The 23,515-nt window shown below is 40.5% G+C and overlaps 1 protein-coding gene across 3 annotated transcripts; it reads left to right on the forward strand.

Annotated features, from left to right (window-relative positions):
- Positions 1–9: 9 nt before the first annotated feature.
- TRMT1L (tRNA methyltransferase 1 like) lies at positions 10–22,682 on the forward strand. Of its 3 annotated transcripts, none has more exons than XM_048947095.1 (16): positions 10–118; positions 2,174–2,323; positions 3,368–3,430; positions 5,392–5,505; positions 6,158–6,222; positions 6,723–6,852; positions 8,679–8,802; positions 9,952–10,031; positions 10,990–11,236; positions 12,850–13,062; positions 14,431–14,621; positions 15,941–16,019; positions 16,780–16,946; positions 17,570–17,629; positions 17,988–18,114; positions 18,223–22,682. In XM_048947095.1, the coding sequence occupies exons 1-16, from the start codon at positions 22–24 to the stop codon at positions 18,536–18,538; spliced, it is 2,223 nt and encodes a 740-aa protein (XP_048803052.1). In that variant the 5' UTR covers positions 10–21; the 3' UTR covers positions 18,539–22,682. The 3 variants fall into 3 exon arrangements, with proteins under 3 accessions (XP_048803052.1, XP_048803051.1, XP_048803050.1); XM_048947094.1 differs by having other exon boundaries at positions 14–121; XM_048947093.1 differs by having other exon boundaries at positions 17–139.
- The last annotated feature ends 833 nt before the right edge of the window (positions 22,683–23,515 follow it).

Here is a 23,515-nt window from a genome sequence, read left to right on the forward strand (position 1 = left end):
GTCCTGTTCTCAGCGCAGAAGATGGCAGCAGGGGAGGCTGTGGAGGCTGGGCTGTCTGCGGAGCGGCTGCAGGAGGCTGAGAAGGAGGCAGCAGAGAATGGGGCGAGCTCCGCGGGAGGTGGTGAGGCCGCGGCGCTCAGTAAGGGCCGTTGGGATGCCGGGTTGACGGGGGGGGGGGGAGCCGCGGCGGCCGTGAAGCGGAGACGGTGGCCTACGGCCCACTTCGACGCGGGGGGGTGGAGAGGGTGGTGTGTCCGCGCGTGGGGCCGGGACTGTGCAGTCTCATGTGGGCCCGGCGCCAGCAGTCCCGTCCGCTTCGTAGCGCGATTTCGGCCGCGGGCCGGCGGCTCGGGCCCGCCGGCAACTGGAATCCTGCTTCAGTAACGCGTGCGTTTGTCAGCAGGCCGGCTAGAAGGAGCGAGCGCACTCGTTCTCACGCGGGTGCAGCCCGCCCCGACCATCTTGGCCCCGCACGTGCTCGGGACGTGCCGGGAGACCGGCTGTGCGGCGCTGCGCTGCGCGCCCTTCCACCTCACTGCCTGACCCCAGTGGTGCACGTGCGCTCAGTTCCGCCTTCTAAAAACATGCACATAAACCCGCGATTTGATTTTGGCTCTCTCTATTTAAAAACAAATTGTGTCGAAAAAGCTTTGTGACTTTTAAATAGATGAGCAGGCGGGAAGTAAATGCGAGAATCGGGTGAGCTTTCCATCTTTGCAAATAAGTCTGCGAGAAATACAGCAGCGCTGCAGTGATGCTGAGAGCTGTGCTGATCCCAGTTTGTTTTCCTTAAGGCAGCTTTAGTGGGCGTTTCTCCTTTTCTGAACAACTTACTTGACCTGTGTCTTCAAGCGTTCCTGCAATTTCTTCTTTCTAGTTCTTTGGGATGGGAATATTGCAACGAATTGCAATTTTTAAAAGCGAAACCATCTTAGGAACTGCTACAAGATCCATCCAGCCCTTGTTCTGCCACCAGCCGTGACTGGGAATAGTTGTCTGAGGATGAACAGACTGAATGAACCCTCCAGAAATGCCTTCTGTTACAGAACAGCAGGCAGCTCATCGTTTCCTTGAGCTGATGGCTTTGGGTTTAAAAGCTCACTGGCCATTTCCCATAACATTTTTGCTTTGGGACCTGCAGACTTGAAGAAGGCAGTGGCAGGGAGCTCTGCAGCATAGCACTAGCTTATGCAGAAATCTTCTGGTGTGATTATTCCAGCGATTTGATCCATCCTGGGTTATGCTGGGAGTGAGAGAGCTGCACCTTTTCTACAGGTGTCTGTCATAATCACAGAATTATAGGGATTGGAAGGGACCTCCAGAGATCATCGAGTCCAACCCCCCTGCCAAAGTAGGTTCCCTACACCAAATAAATGGGCTGAGAAGCCATCTAACCTGTCCTGTTGGTTCTCAGTGGCTAGGAGGCTAATGCCTTAAAATTGTTTCTTGTCGCCCTTTTCTGAAACTTTCCTAGGACTATGCACGTTTTTAGTGGAGGGATATGGGGCAGTACTGCTCCATGTGCAGGTTCTCCACACTTTTTTCTTTCAGCTCCTAAGCTGGTTTTTTGTTTGGTTTTTTTTTTAGTAGGTTTTATACCTGTTCCTTTAGTCAAAACTGTGTATTAAAACCTGAAGATAGTAATCTTGACTGGTATTGCTAAGGAGACAGCACACCCATTCATTCCATTCATATGGGAAGTTAAGATTACCTTTTACCCTGAGGCCCAGCACTTTACTGCTCTTTCTTTGTTTAATTCCCCAATTGCTAGGCCTCCTTTTTCCAGACTGTTGAACTAGCCACAGTTAACTACTGTTTTCAAACTTTTTTTTTTGTCAGTCCTGTATGATAGTTAAGTGTATTTGGACCTCCTGCTTGCTGCTTTGTATTGCTCACACTGTGTTTTGCAAGACAATAACATGCCAACGTTTTCCTGTTAGCTTCAAACATCTGATAGTACAGATGAGTGAATGGTTTCTTCTGTCCAGGATGGTGTCCTCTCACCCTGGTTTCCAAGGTTTTCCAAGGGTCTTTCAAATATTCTTCTCCAATACTCTGGTTTTACAACTTTTCTCTTTTACAGTAGCAAATATGGCTGAAAGCGAATGAACATAGCATTACAATTTCGATGTATCAATAACATTTTTACTTTAATTTGTTTGATTTTCCTAAGATGGTGAAGTTGGCTGTACAAAAGTGGAAAACAACAACCTGTCTGTGAAAGCTGGGTCAGAAGTAGAAACCAAAGAAGAAAGAACAGAGCATGAATCCATAAGGGAGCCTGATAGTAACATTTTGGATGTTTCATCTGATTATCCAAGAGGTTTGCTCATAAATATGAGTATTTCTGTAGTGTGTTTGAGCAAGGGAGAAGGAAAAGGTAGAAATGGTGGGTAAGAAAGTCAAGTGGAATGTGTGCAGTTGAGTTTCTATGCATCTGGTGGCTAGTGATACTTTTTCCCATGTGGCTGTATGAAATATTTTCCTACAGTATTGAAAACTTATTTCAAGTGAGATGCCATTTCATCCTCTCTATGATTTCTGGAAGCCACTTCCAAAATTAGTGCATGTGACAGCAGTGCAAGAGAATATCCACGCAAATGGGGAAGCAGGAGTTGATTTTAACCTTAGCTTTAATGCTCCCTGTCATATCTTTGCATATTGATCAGTTGCTCTTTTCATTTCATGTAAGAAAATCTGAAAGACTAATGTTGTACAAGCATTGAAAAGTTTTAAAGTCCTTGCAGAACTGGTCTTATAGACTGAGATGTTCTGTGTGCTGCAACCAACAGAACTTACTGGATAAGCTGATCCTACTGGGCTTAGCAAATTCTATGCTATTTCCATTCATAATTTGAAAACTGGGAAGGTAGTTTTAGATGTTCTCAAACATTCTAAGAAAAAAAAAAAGGTAGAATTGAAAGTGTCCTGGTTTTATATTAGATAATTACTACTTAAAATCTATCCACCTCTGGCTGCCATTTTAGTTTTGCCAGGCCATTCATAGGATGATACTGCTTTGTGTATTCAGCAACAATGGCATGTAGAAAAGTCAGAGACAAATAGTATGTGACTTGCTCTTTTCAGCTTGAGTTTTTCAAATGAAGATCACTTCAAGTAGAGAATTCTGATGTGTGTCAGCATTGAAAAGCAAGTAGAATATCTTCATCCTACTAAAAAACCAGTTTGGGGATTAATTTTGCGAGTTACTCTTTCTACTGGAAACTAAAGGATAGAAACAAGTATTCCATTTGGCGTCACTGACCTTTTCCAGTAGTAGGCTTGAAGAGGTGGACTAAGTAATAAAATAGTAATAAAAAACACATTTTTAAGAGTATATTTAATTTTTGAATCTCTCCTGTTTTAGAGAAACATCTTTCCATTCAAAGACAACTTGCTGATCTAGAGAAACTGGCTGACCTGAATGAAGGTGAGTCTACCTTAGCAGTACCCCAGGCCACAAATCTTCATGTTTCAAGTATTTACGTTTTTCCTCAATAGCTATTTTTCAAACACTGCATCTGTTTTGTTCTTCATTTGTTTGTGATGCTCAGAGACCAAGGGATTCATTACTGAATAACTTTATAATATTTATTCTTTTTTTTTTTTTATCAACTGCTGTACTTCTTTTAGTAAATCAATACCCGTAAGCATTTTTTTTCTTCAGCATTTTTTTTAATATTGGTAGCATGCATGGATTAGCAGAATGTTTACTCTAGCTATACTTACATCAGCAGCTCAGTCTCACTTAGGCTCATTAGTCTCACTGTAGCCACAATATCAGGGAAGCTAATTGTTGTCTTTACAGCGTTTAATCTTCTGTTTCAGTTGTTTCCTTACTTTATCATTTTTTCTGATCCATTTTTTTAGTAGAGGACTGCTTAGGAGTGTTAAGCATTTTTATTGCAACTCTTAGCAACTCCTATTTTTTCTCAGATCACATGTCTGTCTTTAATATAAATAGTGCCAGTCCTTGCACCTGAAACTCGTTTTTATTCACAGATCAAGAAAAACATCAGTGTGTAAACTACATCATACAGCTCTTGCGCCTTAATAATCTTCTAGGGTGTTCACTGATAATAGCCTGCTTCTGTAGCTGCTTATTTTGACCAACAAATATACTGAGAGAATAGTTTCTATATAAAGTTAGGTTGTTCTGTATTTAATGAAGAGATGAGTAATAGATTCTTCTTAGGTCTGATGTTCATGGGTTTTAACTGCTATCAGACCAAATGCTGCATTAATCCATGGCGCCGATTAGAAAATAAAAAACAACGAAAGCAACTCTATTCCCTTGCCTGTTCTCAATAGTCAGTTTTTTCTTTCTACCATGGAATTACCATTCTTCTGCTGTGTGTGAATGAACTGACTTGTGTTTATTGTCATTACCTCGTGTTTGAGATTCAGTAACGTGTGGCAGTAGCAGAGCCTTATCAACCTTAGGGAGAAGCAATGCTTGATTTCAACTGTTAGCCGCTTCTCCTGGTGTCAGAGGCATGGGATACTGCAGGGGTGTGGTAGGTTGCTTGTAAGAAGGCCATACCAGACGAATTCTGTTGTTTGTGAGACTAAGGAATTATTATATCAACACCCACACTGTGTAGAAAGTTCCAGTATTCATCCTGTACTGTGGCACTACAAACCTTTCTGCTAAATTCTACATGAGAAGTTGATTTTTCAGCAGTAGGAGACCCAGAGGCAGCTGTATGCGTGCCCTGGTCTGTAATTCCCACAGACTAAGTGCACAGCCTGTGTGTCCCAGGAGCCAGCTTTTACTTAGGATGTATTTGGATTGCTTCAGCTTTTACTTAGGATGTATTTGGATTGCTTCAACACCTTTGTTGCCAGACAACTTTGCACTTGCTTTAGTGTTCTAAAAACAAGATTTCCCGAAGATTATTATTAGCACTGAGTACAGTATTTTTGCAGTTTGAAAAGATACCAGGTGCTTGCTTTACCTAAAGCCATGTTCAGAGGCTCAGGAGCATAAAAGACAGGTTCTTGTTCTCTCACTGGTTGGGTTTTCTTGAAACACTGTAAGCCTCTGGATGTCTGTAAAAATTCCCTCACTCTGCAATGCTGTTAAGAAGTTAGATTATGATCAAATGGCTCTGAAATTAAAAAAAAAGAAAAAAAATAAAGTCAAAAACGTGGAACTGACCGTTGTAGAAGAGGATGATCTTGAAAGAAATCATATTTTTTGTTTGTATTCCTTTAAGTAGAAAGCAAAGAGAATCCATATATTGCATATATATCCATATATATCCTGAGAAACTAATCTTCAGTTCCATTGGTTGGACTTGCCTTCTCTTTTTGATGTGCATCTCTCTTAAAAGGCATCGTAACTGCTTTTTACACGTTTCTCTTCATAATCCTTGTTGGTATTTTCAGCTGAAAAGAAGCCTTGTCCCTTGTGTCCTGAAGAGAAATTTAAAGCCTGCTATGGCCATAAACTTCATCGTCACCTCCAGAATTTGCACTGGAAAATTTCTGTGGAATTTGAAGGTAAAATAAGCCATCTTTCAACAGTAAATAGCAAAAGAGAGGGCAGATGTGGAGGACATTGGTCTGTGGTCTTTTTTAGCTCCTCTTGACTTAAGTGTGAGCTTCATGCACCTTATCAGCTCTAAACCAGAACCCTATCTTGACCATTTACTTTGCCATGGGATATAAAATAGAAATGTAAAATAGCTCTCCATTTTTTTACATGCCAAAATAGTTCAAATTGTGCATTTTCTTGTTTTAAAAAAAAAAAAGTGCTTGACGTGTCATGATAATACAATACATTTATTTGATGCAAACTACTTTAATAAATGTTTTGGTTATATTAGAGCAATTTCCACCATCGCTCCCACCTCACCCTGCTGTCCTTTTTGCGTTGTCATAACATTTCTTTGGGTTCAGATAACTGCTCCAAGTATTGATTCAGTATAAGTATTCTATAGCCTTATCTTTCACGCTACCAAACTCTGATCTGTTTACAAGATACATTAAAATCCTTACAAGGAGTTTTAAGAAAAAGAGTGAGCATCATATGTTTCTTAATGAACAAGATGTACGAGTTTGCAGGAAATAATATAACCATCCAGAGTATGGCAAAACTGAAGTTAAATTAAATGAAACAATTTTCAGACTGTAGCGTGCTTTTGTTTTATAGGGTACAGAATGTGTATCTGCCACTTGCCTTGTCGTGTAGCAAAACCAAACTTCGTTGCAGATCAGGTAAAAGTGGTGAATCATAGAAGTGTTTCTTAGCCTATGCGATGGGGGAGATGGGTGATTTTGAGCAACTTCTACAGACTGTCCTTAATCTGAAAAGTATGACTTCTTTCCATTGCACTACGCCAGGTGTGCATCAGTCCAGAATAATGTCTTGATATAAGCCTGTGGGGAGCTGAATGTCACATCTGGCGTTTTGGTGAACAGCTGCCTACATCTTGCAAGAGCAGCTCTCTGTGGGAGAGATGAAGAGTCATGGCAGCAAGCAGTGGGTGCTTCTCTGCTCTGTCCCTGTGTGCTGTGTCATGCAGCTGGATGGGCTGTGTTGCTGCAATAGGACAGTGTGCTGTGTGGGTCTGGTTATTTGCAGTCTCCAGGCTGCAGATTCACAGTGTTTTATGTGTAGTAGAGTTAAGACAGATGACTTCTTCATCAGCCTGTGTTTAGCGGGAGTCCAAATTGAACCACATTTATGTGTTCTGAAAGTACATTTTGTGTTATAGGCGTTTTCAAAGATGGGAGCACACTACCACTGTATCATCTGCTCAGCAACTATCACACGAAGAACTGATATGATAGGACATATTAATCGCCATGTCAATAAAGGAGAAACTGAATCAAGATTTATTACAGGTAAATTCTGAAAAACATTTGATACTTTGCAGCGTGGGTTATCTATGATGACAGACATGAGAAAAATTCATAAACAGAATTACTTAGGTTTACTAATGAGAATTCTGCTCTTAATTTTTCAGAATGTGTTTTTTCCTGAAAGATTTGGGAATGCTGTGATTTTTGTCTCTGTTAACCAGTTACTCTGTTTGTAGAGATGGATAACGTGCTCTTCACAAACAGATCAGTGCTGTAAATGCAGGTTTCTACCTTTCCAATACAATGGAGAACCTGGTGTCCTTAAAACAAAACCTGCACTGAGAATTTAATTCCTTCTCTTGGCTGTGTTTGTTATTAAATCAGTCTTCAGTAAATCTTTCTACAGCATACATGTGTGGTGGTGGTGGTTGTTTTTTACCAAATGGCATCAGCAGGAGTTTACAAATTGAGCTGCTCTATTATTCAGTCCTGGAGAGCTGTGATCGTGGTGTTACAAGTTCTTCGGATTTTAATTTTGTCTAACCTTCTCAAGAATTAGACTTTTTGTTTTTAAGCTTGGATAAAAATGAGACTGAAAGCATTCTAGGTAATTGGAATACCAGATGTCTCTAATTTAATTTCCTTTATTTTCACAGATTTTCTTTTATTTGCAGGAAGTACATTGTTTTGCTTTTGTGTAAAAACTAAGATTTTTTCATTATGGCCCAGACAGTTCACTATTGAAACTTGTTCTTTTTGTTTGTTCATCTATTTTGTCTGTAGACATATGGATGTTTCTGTCTGTGTGCAGATGTATGGATGTTTCTGTCTGTAGATGTATAGATTTTACCTGGTTTTAGTAAGAGCAGGACGTGATGGTCACACTTAGTTTTGTTGTCAATCTGCAGTTTAGGAATAGCAGCTTAATGCCTGGTGTCAGTTTTTATGTCTGTGAAGTAGAAGTAGAACATGTTTCCATGGAAGCTTCATGACATGAGAAACTTCAGGCTTCTCTTGCCTGTTGCATCATATCTCTGTTTGATTCCCTTCAGAGCAGTTAGTAAAAATGTTGTACTTTTAAAATGCATGTGGATAGTTTTCCTGCTGGGTAGATGAGAAGCTCTTGGAGGACGTTTGGTGCTTAGGAGACACCAGCAAATGCTGAGGGCTATGAACATGGAGCAGCATGGCAGAGCAGCTCAGATGTGCTGCCTGCCTGCGTGCTTGAAGCACCGTGAGATGGACAGGCTGTGCACTGAGAGAGGTCTCTGGCTGAAAGCTTCCACGTTTTTCCTGGTTATCTCTGGGTAAATTTTGCTGCTGTTAGACTGGGGAATAACTGCTCAGAGGAGTGACAGTGTTACAGCTGTTAAATGAAGAACACCTGTTTTGCCACAGTCTGTACAAAACTTAAACACTGAAATTGTCAATCAGTTTCATGAAGCTTTTTGAAAACTCTTTAAAAGAGATTGGATCAAGGAACTGAATGGTTCACATTCGTGGCCGTATTAAAAGTGTTTTAGTTACCTAGCAAATACTACTAGTACATACAGAACAAATGTGATAAGCCTCAGGCTCTGGGCTTACTTTCTAAAATCTAGGTGGATATAGAAGAACTGAAGTAAGAAACAATTCCTGTATTTTATGGCAAGAAAATCATGGTAGAGCTTGAGCCTTGTCTGCTGCTTTCCAGACTGTAAGATATCTTATTTTTTCCTTCCTTCCTTCTTGTGACTAACTGGTCCATGTGTGCCAGCTGGATGATTGCACTGTTTGTTACCTGGGAGCAAAAACTCAATGTCATGTATCAAATATCGTAATCTGAATTTCCGTCTCACTTTTTCCTTGCTCTGCAATTATTTTTTCAGCTCCTGCTCCCAAGTCATCTTGTGAAGTGCTGAAAGAGGCAGACACAGATGTGCAGGTTCTTCCCAACTATTTCACACCTCAAAAAACAGACTCCTATTTTAATCCCAAAATGAAGCTCAACAGGTGAGAGAACTGGGAGTGGGAAGATAGGAATGAGGGTAGGTGACTTTGCAGAGTGAAATGTCGATGAGTTATGAAGAATATACTCTGTGGGTGCTTGATTTGGAGGAGAAATAGCTTTTGTGAGTAACAAGAAATTTTCTGGAATAAGAATTCCCTTTAGATGCGCTTTTAACTTGTCTGCTAGGATAATTTCTGTTAATTTTGGAAAGTTCTCCATCAGTAAGCTCTTGACAAATACTGTTAAAATGCAGAAATGCTATTTCAGAAGTCTTGTTATTTCTAAAGTGTCTAAGACTTTGCAAAAAATATATGCAAAAGAGCAGGATTTTAAAAGAAGAGCAGGCTTGAAAACTGATTTCCATGTGTACACGTGAGATCTTTTTCTGTGAATTCCCACCGCTGCTCACTGATCATTCTTCTTTAACTGAAGGGCAGTGTACCTAGGCCTTCTTTATTTAGGGCTTTTTTTTTTTTTTTTTTTTTTTTTTTTTTTTTTTTTTTTTTTTCTTGGATGTCAAATTCTCACAGGTTTCTTCCTGTATTTGCTCTAGAAAAGATGAAGGAAGGAAAGCCTTTTTTAGGAAAATCGTAAATGATTTGTGTCTCACAAGTAAAATATGCAAGCATTACCACCAAGGCAGTGGGCTGGACTTCACCCTGGCTGACCCCTTGTCTCACTGCTGTAAATGTCCCAGCTTCCAGGCTTAAAGTTAGTTCAGATACATTTATGAAAACTGAGATGTGCTTCTGAAGGAAGCCAGCTAAGCCAGCTAAGTTTGTGGTCAATACCTCATTTCCTTTCAAATACAGAGCAATTAATAGGGCAACCTCAGATCGCGCTGGGAAAGGAGGAAAAACTCTACTTGAGATACCTGGAAATTGACTCAGGATCTTACCTTAGTGACACAGCCAAGCAGAAAATTTCTAAATTGAATGTGAAACACCATGGTATCCATTAAGGAGGTTAAAAGTAAACCTAACTACTGAAATTAATCTTTCAGTGTTAGCTAAGGTTTCTGATTTACAATTCTTTTGTTCAGAAGGTGATCTGCCTTCATTGTTCTGGGAAGGTACTCAAGGGAAACAGGTAAGAGGAAGAAAAAATTTTATCACCTTCTAATGGCTTTTTACATTTTTTAAATTTTCCAGGCAACTGATATTCTGTGCACTGGCTGTTTTAGCTGAGGAACGTAAACCAATAGAATGTTTGGATGCATTTGGTGCTACTGGTAAAATCAAGCTCTTTATCTTCAGTTAACATCCAATAGTATGAAACTGCAGAAATGAGTAGTAACAATCTTGTCATGTTGTGTTTGAGTATGCTGTTTTCTTGCTTAGGCAGGCAGTCATTGGCTTACATACAACCTTCAAGAGCTTAGATTAGGTCCTTTGAAAAAGATTGCAAATAATATTAAATTGAAGTTGAGTGGTGTGCTTGAAAACAGTTGTCTTAATGTTCATGAAATTCTGTCTTCAGAAGTGTGCAATCAAGATCTTGAGTCTTCTGAGCCTTGGTGGCTGTAAAACCAACCTTTGGTTAAACAGTGGTAGTGTATCCAGGTTTCTCTACCGAATCCTCTCTGATTGATAACAAATTCTGAACTTGAACTAACTGTAAAGTTGTTCTGCTGGAGTCCACTGGCATTCTGGAACAAAAATGAAAAACTCTGAGCTGCTGCACTACTGCACTATGATCACTCTGCTTTTATAAACCTAAATTTACAGATGAGAACAACAGTAGCCACTCAGCATTTTGCATAAACTTAGTCACTGTTCCGAACCAGGTGAAATTTCAGAGCTGCAGCCCCTCCTGTGTTTCTACAGGATAATCCTGTAGTTGGCTGAAAGTCAGCAAGAATATTTGCGAGTTGCATTTTGCTGTATTGGAGCTCTGAGCAAGCCAAGGGTCTTCAGCACAGTTTTTAACTCCATCACTTGTATTTTGGTCTGTAACTCCCAATTCTTGTATAAGAAGGTGACAGACTGCTTTTCATCCTCTCGCAAACTTCAGTGTGACTGTAGTGGTGCAGAGGGTCACCAAGATAATTGTTGCAGGAGCACACCAAAGCTTTGCAGCATGCTGTTGTGTTATAAGCATTTAAAGGGACGTGGGTTTGTTTTGAGTTAGGTGAACCAGAAGCCAGCTCCCTTGTTCCGTCATGGAGTTACGTTTCTATCTTTCCATAGGTATAATGGGATTACAGTGGGCAAAACATCTCCGAAGTTCTGTCAAAGTTACAATTAATGATTGCAATGAGAATTCTGTGACAATGATTCAGGAAAACTGCCATTTAAACAAAATGAAGGTGAAAGTGAGCGCTAAGGAAGAAGACAATTACGAAGCTCTAGAAGATGGAGAAGAAAATACTGATACCATTGAGGTGACAAAAATGGACGCCAATGTTATAATGCATTTGAGATCATTTGATTTTATGTAAGTATTAGATACTTCTCTTAATAAGTCCTCTGTTTTGATCTTGATACTCCTTGTCCTACTTCATGCCCCAGCGTAAATTGGAATTAAAGAAGCAACCAACATGCAGTTGCAAGACACATGAAAACTGAAAATTAAAAATTATTTTTAATATTTTAGAAATTGTTGGAAAAATATTAAAGACTTTTGACATCCAGAATGAAATATGAATGTGCATGAACATTTTAAGCTGAACATTTTTTGGTACAATATCATTGCCTATGTGATAAAGAGAAATGTGCACAGTGAAAACTAGGTTTCATTCTGTGACATTAAGGTCTTTTGGGAAGCATTATCATAGGCTCATGGGATGGTTTGAATGGAAGGAGCCTTGAAGCCCACCCAGTTCCAGCACTGTGCTGTGGTGAGGGAACTTCCCACCAGATCAGACCTCCTAAGGTCCATCCAGCTTGGCCTAGAGCAGCTCCAGGGGTGAGGCATCTTCTGTGCTCAGCCTGCATCAGGGCTTCACAATCTCATTGAGAAATGTCTTTCTTATGTCTAAGGTCTGCTTCCTTTATTTGATCTGAAAAGTTTTTTTTAAGTTATCCCATGTCACAGAATCGCAGAATTGTGATCAATAACTCATACCTTGGGTTGGAAGGAATCTCCAGAGATCGAGTCCAGTACATTCCTTGATTAGGAGTCTCTCTCCTCAAATTTGTCAGGTTTTTGTTTGTTTTGTTTTTTTCTTTCCTTAGAGCATCTAATGGACTTTAAATGCATGCATTTCCATGCTACTGTACAGGCCTGAATTCTTATTGCATGACTTGATTTCCTGTAATGCATTTTGCAGCACATTTGTTTTCAGTGGAGGTGAGATTGAAAACCCTACAGACATCAAAATAAGTGCTTGGATGTTTTTGTACTGTTCAGCCTCCAGATCTGAGCTAATTAAGCAGCAGGTATTCAGGCTGATGGTTAGCTACTTAGTACATAAACTGGTGTGCATGCTTAATAAATAAATAAATATATATATAATATATATATATTTTTTTATATATATATATTTTATATATATTTTTATATATATATATATATTTTATATATATTTTTATATATATATATATATTTTATATATATTTTTATATATATATATATATTTTATATATATTTTTATATATATATATTTTATATATATTTTTATATATATATATTTTATATATATTTATATATATATATTTTATATATATTTTTATATATATTTTTATATATATATTTTATATATATATATATATATATATATATATAAAAACCAAACTGCTAGAAACATTTCATATATATATATATAAAATGTTTCTAGCAGTTTGTTTTTTTTTTTTTTTTTAAGGGCAAAGGTAATTGTCAGGCCAATATTCTTGTCACTTGAGCTAATCAAGGAATCAGGATGCAAAAAAAAAAACCACACTTTCTGACCTTGTAGTGCTGTGTATTTTCCAGCACGTTCAAGTGCTGGCTCTTGTAATTTTGGCACTGAATCCTACAGTGTTGTGGAGTAATTCAAGGGAGTTGATTTTTGTTTTTAAAAGGAAGGATAAATGGTTAATGCAGAGTGCAACCTGCTTTCTTTTTAGACATTTGGACCCATTTGGAACTTCTGTGAATTACCTGGATTCTGCCTTCAGAAACGTGAGGAATCTTGGAATTGTGTCGCTGACATCCACAGACATCAGTTCTCTGTATGCAAAGGCTCAACACGTCACCCTGCGTCACTATGGATGTAACATTGTGCGAACAGAGTACTACAAGGAGCTGGCAGCCAGGACAGTCATTGCTGCTGTGGCAAGGTATTGCTAGAACAGATCAGCTCAGAGCAAATTATTTTGATGCAGAATTTCAAACTCCCACTGTAGGTTACGCATGCTGAATTTCCAGAATTCTTGGACTCTACAAGCCAGACTTCTTGATACAGAATCTATGCTTCGTATTTTATCTCTGCCACTATGTAAACTTAACTAATGTACTTTACATTAGTTAACTTCACATAGTACATTTTAAACTAAAGGCTCAGGAAAGATGGAAGTACATAAATAGGGTAGGGGTTTGGGATGTTGAAAGGGTGGTGGGTTTTGGTTTTGGTGGGGGGTGTTATCCTAGACTAGAGAATGACTAGCTGGACTTTGAGATCCGTGAGTTTGTTGGTTCTTTTCGCAACTTTGTTGCCATTTCAGTACTGCACACAGCTTTATGAATATTAACTAAAACACTTCGGTGGCTTCTAGCTAAGAATTCCAGGGTTGTGGGTTTTTGTTTTTTTTTTTTTGTTTTTTTTTTTTTTAAATGATAACTAGTGTTAAGGGAAACTGGTGTCCACTTTGGAATGGGCCACCTGCTACCCCCTGGAGCCTGGGTTGGTCCTGCCTGCTCTAGATATTTCTAATAACTTTGGCCGGTTAAACAAATGAGGACTGAAAATCTAGTCTCTAATTAAGGAAGAAAAGGACTGGCCAAACTGCTTGGGAAGAAAAAAAGAAGAAAATACATGCAGAGGTCTTTGGAATGGCAGAGCTAAAAAACTGATGGGAATGCATTTAGACTTTAATTTTTTCGTCTCCCTTCCTGTGGTAGGTTGCAGAACATTCTTAAACATCCGATTAAACAACCTTACTTTGAAACTATGTTATGAACTGAGATTTGGAGAGGGGGATGAGGTTGAACTTCTTAGCTGTTCAGATGAAGTTTGATCAGTTCTGGTTTATGAGTTCCAACTCTCTGAAAATTTTCTTCTTAACAGTGCTCATCTGCTCAGGAACTGCTGCCTTGTCTTCCTGCAGTCCTTATTTAATTAGTGTTTGATGGTTTACCATTGTGTGTGTCATTCTAAATCTCAGTTTTCTTGGCTTCTAATCCAGTTTGTTCAGATTTTTAGTTACGTTATCCTGGCAGTAGGTGGGTATTGGGATAGAAGGATGATGGAAGAACAGACCAGTATTTGTTAGTTAATGAAAACTGGAGTGTGACGTTCTCAGCGCTATGGGAAGTAGACTACACTAAGCGTTTAAGAAGTGACTCTCTCCAGATTGCTTTCCTAAAGTTTCAGTGTCAGTTTCTAGAAAGCAGGTGAGCTCAGAAGTCTTTCAGGAGCTTTGGGTGTCTGTAGAAATGTTACTCTACTACATTCAGCATCATTTGGTGTGTTTGTTTTTCCTCTGTAGATCTGCAGCTCGCTGTAATAAAGGCATTGAAGTCTTGCTTGCAGTAGCCCTAGAACACTTTGTTCTTGTAGTTGTCAGAGTTTTAAGGGGACCATCTCCTGCAGATGATTCAGTGAAGAAAGTAAGATATCTCATCCACTGTCAGTGGTGTGAGGAGAGAATTTTTCAGAAAGAAGGCAATATGGTAGAAGGTAAGTGAGTATTTCTTGTCACTTTCTTGAGCGTATGATTTCCTTTGTGGGTTTTGATTTGTTTTTTTTCCTTCTGTTTGTTAAGGTCTTGTTTATGTTTACATCTCCTTAAGTATTATTTCTATTTAATGTAAAGATGCATACAGTGTATGAAGCTACTTCTAATACAAGCTGTCTGTTTTATGGTAGCTGCTTAGATTGGTTATGTTCATGAATTTTGCTGTAAATGTTTTGGATTTACTGCTAGACAGCACGCACTCAGGCTCACTGTAGCTGCTGAGGGATGACTGATATGCTGTTCAGTCCAGCCTTCTGGTGAAGGGCTTGAGGAGCTGGCTGCCATTCTGCTCCCTCCATGCAGGAGCGGCTTGATGGATTTAGTATCAGATTGCTTTCTGCAGAGTATCGTGTTCAGTTACCTGAAAGTCCAACAAAATCAATAGTATCACTTTCCCTCAGATGAGGGTATGTTTTGCCTGCTTGGGCCTTATCTGTAAATGCCAGATGGAAGTAATTTTAGTAGGTGTGGTAAAAAAAGGTTCACAGCATCCCTTCAGTTCATCTAACACTTGGGAATAAATGGAGGCAGCCTTTCTGTCAAAAGCTGAGCTTGAGCTTGTGAGCTGTCTCTGTACAAAATTCAAGCTGGAGGGTGGACTAGCCAGGTAATAATTGAAATGGATGTAAAAGGAAAAACCTAATTTATTTCAAAGTTGCATGTTCCTGGATGTTTTGCTGTTTAGCTAGTGGTGTCTTTGAACACCCTGCTTCAAGTCAGGTGCAAGAGTGTGCAGTGATTTTTTCATTAAAGAGATTCAGTCCTGTTTTTATAGACATAAGTGAGTAACTGATAAGTGCAGTGTTATGGTGGAGATCTTAATAAATGAGTGGTTTATTTGATACTCTACCTGCAAGCAGTCTCACTTACATTCTAGAGATCTTGTAGGCAAGGTGTATTTTATGTATGTGACTGACAGATGTTCACATTTTTGTTATTGATGTTTACTGCTAGCCTGGGCAGCTGCACATATAACTGTAGGAAAACGAGTAATTTCCTCATCACTTGAAATCTGCTAAGAAATGGAGCAGGTTAGGTAGTCATTTTTACAGCATCATTTTAACAATGATTACAGCTCAAAATCGTCACTCACTGAACTTTCTTAAGCACTGCCGCAGTGTTTGACAGAAGTGAGAGTGCTGTTGCACTTGTACTGTTGTTTACCCTTCTAATTACTTCAGTAAACTTACTTCATGTCTGTATCATCTCAGTAAACACTGATAACTTCCAAATTCACTGAAATCCTGTTTTCCTGTTGCAGAAAATCCTTATCAGCAGCTGCCTTGTGATTGTCATGGCAGTATGCCTGGGAGGACAGCAGTAGTTCTTGGTCCTCTCTGGTAAGTTCAGAGAACAGCATGGAATTGCAGGGTAACTGGGGCTGGGAGGACCTGCAGAGGTCGACTGCTCAGTCACTGCATAGAAATGCAGGTCTGCTGGATCATCCGTCGCTGTAAAATGAAACTGGCAGTCAGGAGTAATTTAGGAAACAGTTGACTGATTCTGTTCTCTGAATTTAGGAAGGTGTTCAGGTTTTTGTTTTGTTCATAGCGTTCAAACCAGTAAATAAATAACAAATTCACTTTAAACTTTACGTTTAGTGAAGCTATTTTAGTATGTCCTGCACTGAAGAACCTGGCTCTGTGTTCCTCTGATTGCTAACGTCATGAAGTTGTTTATTACTGGATACTTACAGAGTGTATATAATAAATCCTAACACGTGCTGATGGAAGTACACTACTTGATGATTTTTAAATTGCCTCTTATGAAAAACAAAAATAAATTCTTTAAGTCTTCTAGTGGTTTCAAAGCAGCATTAAAAGCAGTAGCTTTCTTCCTGATAAAAGTGGGACTGAAAGACTTTCTCTACCTAGTACAGAAAGTCAGTAGTAGGAATAATAGTCCTGAGATCTTTGTTTTTTGTGCAAGATCAATGCTGCTGTCCTTGGAAACCAAGCCACTCTATACTGCTATGTTAGGCAGCAGTACAGTGCAGCTCCTTGGTGTAATCTAACTGCAAATCACTCTGAGTGATTTTTTTCAAGGGAACTTTTTTTGCTTTCATTAGTAAAGTCTTCTCACTTCTCCTACATTTCCTAGGTCAGGAGCTCTCTTTAATACTGGGTTCCTCAGAAGAATGCTGTTTGAAGCTGTCCAGTATGGCTTAGATGATGTTCAGCCACTTCTGAAAACAGTGGTCTGTGAAGCTGAGTGTACAACTTCCAAGAATTTTTCTACCCATAGTCCTTCTGATGAGAACAAACAAGGTAAGAAAAAAACTGTGACCTCTTCATGAAGAGACTGGCTTGGTGGTTTTGGAGAGATTGCTCTTGGGTAACATAATGCTAACAGCAGAGTATGTGCCACAAGGTCAAGGAAATAACTTACTTAGAAGTGTGAGGCTTGGTTTGCTGCAAAAAAAGTAGGATCTGTCGAAGGCAGAATGCTGGATTTATACCTATGTAACCACTATGGGAGATCCTGAAACAGATAAGCATAACATGGGCAGGCTGACCACTGTGAAATGCAGCATGTTCCCTGAAGGAGCTGGAGGTGGTGCGTGTCTCTCAGTTCTCTCTTGTATTCTGCTCCTCACCACTGAGGACTGCGGTTGCTGCTCTGTATTCTCTGCTGGAATAGTAAATCATTCCACCAAAAGGAACAACTTTCTGCACTTGCATGCTCTTTTACCATTAAACAAAGTTACGTTTTTAGTATTTCCTCTAAATTCAATTACTGAGCTGGTAAGCAGATGAACTATGTGCATGCCTCTCACTATACTTTTGACCTCAGGCTGGGAGCTGATGGTGGGTTTTTCTGTTGAACGCGGGCATTTTGCCATTCCATTGTTTTACAGCAGACTTAATTTTGACCTTTAATTATGTTCTAGAAGAGTGTGGCGTATATATTAAAACACCAGATATGCTGGCAGAGTCTGATGTGGTGCCTGGTAAGTTGATTGGTTTTGTTCAACCTCAGCAACTTCAGAGTATGATTTTATACTTGAAGTGATGGCCAAGCCAAACGAGTATTCAGCTGTAACTTCTTTGTATTTCATCATACTTGAGTAAGAATTATTTTCCCATTGCATAATTATTTTACTTCATCTAGAGTGATGTTTGTCATGTTTCCTGGTAAAAGCACGATGCTAATTACTTAATTAAGCATGAATACATCCATAAAGGCGTGGTTGCTGTGTGGGTTTTCTGTATGTACTATCTTTGGCTTTGCTGGCTTTTTTTTTTTTTTTTTTTTTTAGTGGACTTAGTGAATATTCATAGGTTTCACTGGCCTTTTTTGTGATTCAGGAAAAAGAAAAAATAATGAAGTGATGCGAAATGCGACCAAACGACAAAAAACTGACAACAGTGCGGAGCACCCTGCATTTTACTACAATATCCACAGACACAGTATTAAAGGAATGAACATGCCCAAGTAAGGCTTATATCTACATTCCAGTCTTACAGTGCTATGATGACTAACATATAATTTGTACTGAACCAGCCTCGCCACTGTTAATGCCTTCTTACATGGCTTTTTCAGGTTAAATAAGTTCTTAAACTACCTCTCTGAAGCTGGATACAGAGTCAGCAGAACCCACTTTGATCCTATGGGCGTTCGCACCAACGCTCCCTTGGCACAGTTCAAGACTGTTCTCATGAAGCACAGCACTCCCACGTATGCTGGGGGGCAAACAGAAGGCCCTCTCCAACTGACAGAAGATGTCCAGGTGGGAGACCAGCTTCAAGCTGCTGCAGACAGCAAGGCAAAGGATGATGAGTTTCTGGAAGAGAAAAAATCTGGAGACACTGCCGCTATCTTCACAGAAGACTGCCCTACTCACTGTGCAGCCAATTAGTCCAATCCTTTTGGATTTACATGAGAACTTGCACCTACGCTCTGTTCAAGCACACCAGTACTCCTTGCAGACCTGGAATTTGACAGTTTGAAATCCCTGCAATTTCCTGAAATCCCTGCAATTTCCATTGGAGAGGATGTTTTAGAATTCTAGACCTTAGCACTGAAAGCAGCAGTGTGTATGGTCGAGATGATTTTCCTGTGGGAAAATTATTAGATGGTTGGTTCTTTCACACTTGCATCCACTTTCACACTGAGCATTGTAGCTAGCACCAAGTCTTTGTATGGCCTTATTCAAGCTGCTGGAACAGAATATAGGAGAGTGGATGGGGCCAGAAGTCTGAAGCATTTCTGAACATAAATTTAGTCAGATGATCGTTCCTAAAACCTGACCTGTTAGAACTCAAAGGGAGGTCACATTAAGGTGATAAAATACTGCAGGACAAAATGTGACATGAAGCCAGAAGGTGCAACTTGGTGCACTTGTAACTCTACATTGCTCATGTAATTTGGCCTTCAGTTTTGTTTCTGTAGATCTACCTACAGGCAAAATCCTAACACAAGTGAGAGCAGAAAGGAACCCATACAGAGCTGTACGTAAACTTCAGTTCCTAACTAAGCTTTAGTGATTTGTCTGTACTCAACTCCAGGTAGTTTGTTTGCTCTGAGATTTAATTTGGTTGTACACTTTAAAAAAAAAAAAAAAAAAAAAAAAAAAAAGTATAGTGAGCAGACATCACAATCTGAAGTTCCAGACTATTAATTTGTTAATAGTACAGTTTGCTGTTAAAAGATCTCTTCAGTGTCTGAGACGCTATTTGTTGGTAGTCATTTTGGGTTTCTTGAAATACATGGCAACATTCCAATCAAACAAACCTGCCTTCATTTTTATTTTTTTTCCCACCCCAAAAAAATCATTTTACTTGGAGGAAAAAAAAACAAAAAACAAAACAAAAACAAAAACAAAACAAAAACAAAAAAAAAAACAAAAAAAAAACATTTTACTTGGATTCTTAGACTCACAGAATGGCTTAGGTTGGAAGGGACCATAAAGATCGTCTGTTTCCAGCACCCTGGTTGCCACCTACCAGATCAGGTTGCCTGGGGCTCTATCTAGGCTGGCCTCGATGCCCACGGGGATCCCACAGCTTCTCTCGGTGGCCTGTGACAGGCATCTCTACGCTCTGAGAAAAGAATCCCCTCCTAGCTTTAAACTAAAATAGGGGAGATTTAGGTTAGAACTGTTCCCTGTTGTTCTGTATATGCCTGCATAAGAAGTTGATCTGCCTTTAAGTATTGGAAGGTCACAATGAGATCTCCCCAGATCTGTCTTCTCCAAGCTGAACCACTTTAGCTCTCTCAGCCATCCTTCATAGGAAAGGTGCTCCAGCTCTCTGATCGTCTTAATGGTCTTCTGGACCTGCTCCAACACCTCCACATCTTTCTTATGGTGCAGTATTCCAGATGAGGTCTCACAAGGGTGGGCTTGAGCTGGACAATTGCTTCCTTCTCCCTGCTGGCCACTCCTGATGCAGCCCAGGACACAGTCAGCCTTGTGGGCTGTAAATACAAACTTTTCATCCACTAGGACCCTAAGTCTCCCAGGTCTGCTCTGAATAAATGTCTGGCATTCTCCTGACCCAGGTGCAGCATATTACACTTTGCCTTCTTGAAACTCATTAGCTTCATATGCATCCATTTTTCAGAGCTTGTCCTTTGGATGGCACCCCTTCCTTTATCATGTCAGCTGAAGCACTTGGCATGGTGTCATTTGAAAACTTGCTGCAGGGGTACTTGCCTTTGCTCTCTAGCTCATTGATAAGAGTACTGATCCTAGAATGGAGTCCTGAAGGATGTCTGCCCCCTGTTCTCACCTCCATAATGCCATTGACCAAAACCCTCTGGATGTGACCATCCAACCTATTCCTCATTGACCAAATAGTCCACACTTAGTTTCTCTCTGATTTAAAGGTAAGGATGTGACGTGGTACCGTGTCTAAGGCCTTGCAGAAGGTAGATGACATCAGTTGCTCATTCTTTGTCCGCTGATGGCATTACTCCATCGTAGAAGGCTGCCAGTTTGTCAGGCACACCGTGTCCTTGGTTGGCTGTCTCAGATCAGCTCCTTGCCTTGCACATGCCTTGTTGTAGTTCCCAGAGTGTTCTGTTCCACAGTCTTCCTAGGAATAAAGATAAGGCTCATCAGTGTGTGAAAACCCAGGTTTTCCTTTCTCACTTAAAAATGAGAGTGATGATTCATTTTTCCAAATCACCAGAGACTTTGCTTGACAGCCATGAATTTTCAAATATGATGGAGAGTGATTTGGCAACCACATCAACTGCTCCTTCCAGACCTGGGATATATGTCATCTGGCTGCATAGATTTGTAATGTTCACTCTTACAAGACAGCATTGGACTTATTTTTCCCAGTGGGAGGGATTTGGCTCCTTCAGCTCCAAGCTACATGTTTAAGGATGTGAGAAACATGGGAAGCCTGACCACGAGTGAAGACCGAGGCAAAGAACTTTCTGCGTACCTCAGCCTTGTCCGTGTCTGCTGTTCCTTGTTGTCAAGGAGAGTGTATCTCAGAGGGTATGCTCTCCTTTGCCTGTCCCTTCTGACCAGCATACCTGTAGAATCTCGTAATTTTTTCATGTCCCTCACCAAGTTTTGTTCCATGTATGCCTTGGCTTTCCTAATCCTATCTCTACACATCCAGATGACACCCCTGGATTCTTCCCAGGGGTGAAATCTCATCCGATAATTCCTTCAACAGTCAGAAATTTGTCAGAACTTCTCCTCAAGTTCAGGATCCCAACTTATCTCCTTGCTAGGCCCGTGTTCCTGAGAACATGAAATCAGCCAAGCATGATCCCTATGGCTCAGACTGCCTCCATTTTTAACCTCTTTAATGAACTCTGCATTGGTGAGCGAGGTCCAGAAATGCTTCACATCTATTTGGACTGCTCAATACCTGGACCAGGAAGTTATCCTCAATTATTACAGTCCCCTGGATTGCTTACAGCCTCCTGTGTTGCTTTCTCAGTAGGCCTCCATGTGGTTGAAGTCTCCTATCGGGATGAGAGCCTGTGAGCATGATGCTTCTTGTAGTTGAAGCAAGAAGGCGTGATCCGCAGGCTGCCTTCAGCTGGTGGCCTGTAGTAGATCTGATCACCAGAAGTTTTTCATTGGTCTGATCCTCCATTTTTACCCACCAGCTCTTAACCTGACCGTGGCTGTTTCCTTAACATGGAGGATGCTTCCACACCCCTCCTTCCCTGTTCTTCTCTTCTGAAATACTTGTAGCCCTTGGTTATAGTGTCTCACTTGAGCATTTCATCCTACCACGTCTCCATGACAGCAATTAGGTCATAGCTTTTTAATTGCACCACGGCTTCCAGCTCCTGTTTATTCCCCACTCTTTGTGTTGCTGTGGCGGCACTTCAGTGGGGCCGTCAATCAGCCTTGTTACCTTCTTGGAGGAGCATAGTTCCTTCATGACAGTTCAGAGCCTTTCCTCTGCTGCTCCATAGAGTGATAGTGATGGTGTTCGCTGGCCCTTCTCTATCACTGAGAAGTACATCCCTTTTCCCTATCAAATGTAGTTTAAAGTTCTAGTTGTCAGCCCAGCCAGCTTTCTGTACAGAATATTCTTGCCCCTCTTTGTCAGTTGTGCCCTATCCTACATCTACATACCCAGTGTCTGGTGGTATTTCCAAAGTAATGAAACGCCAAATGTGACAGCATCCACACAGCAATTGTGCACCTCACCTGTGCATCTCCTTTTTCCTGGGTCCCAGTCTCAAGCTGGGATGATAATGGAGAACGCAACCTGCAGTCCCAATCCCTCTGACATCCACCTGAGGGAAATAAAGTTTCCTGATATTTTGTAGTTCTCATTGTAGCCTCATGTTACCCAGCTTGAAAGAGCAGCAATGGGTAATATCCTCTGGCTTTATTAGCCTTGGAGCTTCCTCTTGCTGTCATGAATGCAGGTCTCTGGCAGACAGCAAACCTATCTGGAGAGATTGTCCAGGTGGCAAATGCGTACCTCAATGTCTCTGAGCGAGGAGTCTCCAATTATTAACACCCTTTGCCTTTTTTTGGTGACACTGGATCTAATAAAGGTATTTGGTTGGACCAGTTCAGTGTGTCTTCCTGCATCTGCACTCCAACCCATGCCGTCTACTCTTTGCTCCCAGTCTCCTATTTGTTGTTGGGTCATTTTAGGGGCTGTGGGGAGGCTCCTCTGCTTCAACCAAAGCCCAGGGTTCAGTCTCGCCATCTGCCATCTTGCCATCTGCCTCCTCAAGGTTGGAAGCTTGCTTTACCTTCTGTCCTTTGCAGGGACTTGAGGCAGTGCTGTTGTTCTGCCCATGTCACCGCATGATACCATCTTCATATGACATCATGATGTTTTTCTCTCAGATTCCTGGACACTTCTCTGTCTGGTAATTTCCTCTCCAAACATGTCTGGCTGCTTGAACACCTGTACCTGTGACACATCCCTCTGTCCTCATGCCCTGGCTTGCCTTCCACTTCCTGGGCTCTACAACCAAGGATCTGGGCAGCTCTGTCACTCTTTGGGACACCTGGCTCTGGGAGCACGCATCAGCCCGGAAAGGTTGTGGTGCCCTGTCAGTCTGGCTGTTGTGCTGGGTTATTACCATCAATAGAAGGCTGCACCCTGCTGCGCCTGCAGCTCTCCCTGCAGATCCTGAAATTCCTTGTGCAACATTTTTTTTTTTTTTTTTTTAATAGAATGCCTAATTTGTTCATTTTGATCCTGAGTAGTGTGGACTCTGCTGCATTTCCCATTTATGCACACATTACTTTTCTGAGTAGTTAATACCCCATAGTTTTTTCCTTCCCACTTATTTTTGCCTACAAGTCTCAAATAAAGCCACTATCTTTTTGAAGTTCTGAAAAATAAATTACTTAGCTATTATGTGTCTTATGAATCCCAGAAAATGATCT

The sequence above is a fragment of the Lagopus muta genome, chromosome 5 (assembly GCF_023343835.1).
Source record: "Lagopus muta isolate bLagMut1 chromosome 5, bLagMut1 primary, whole genome shotgun sequence".
Classification (NCBI taxonomy): Eukaryota; Metazoa; Chordata; class Aves; order Galliformes; family Phasianidae; genus Lagopus; species Lagopus muta.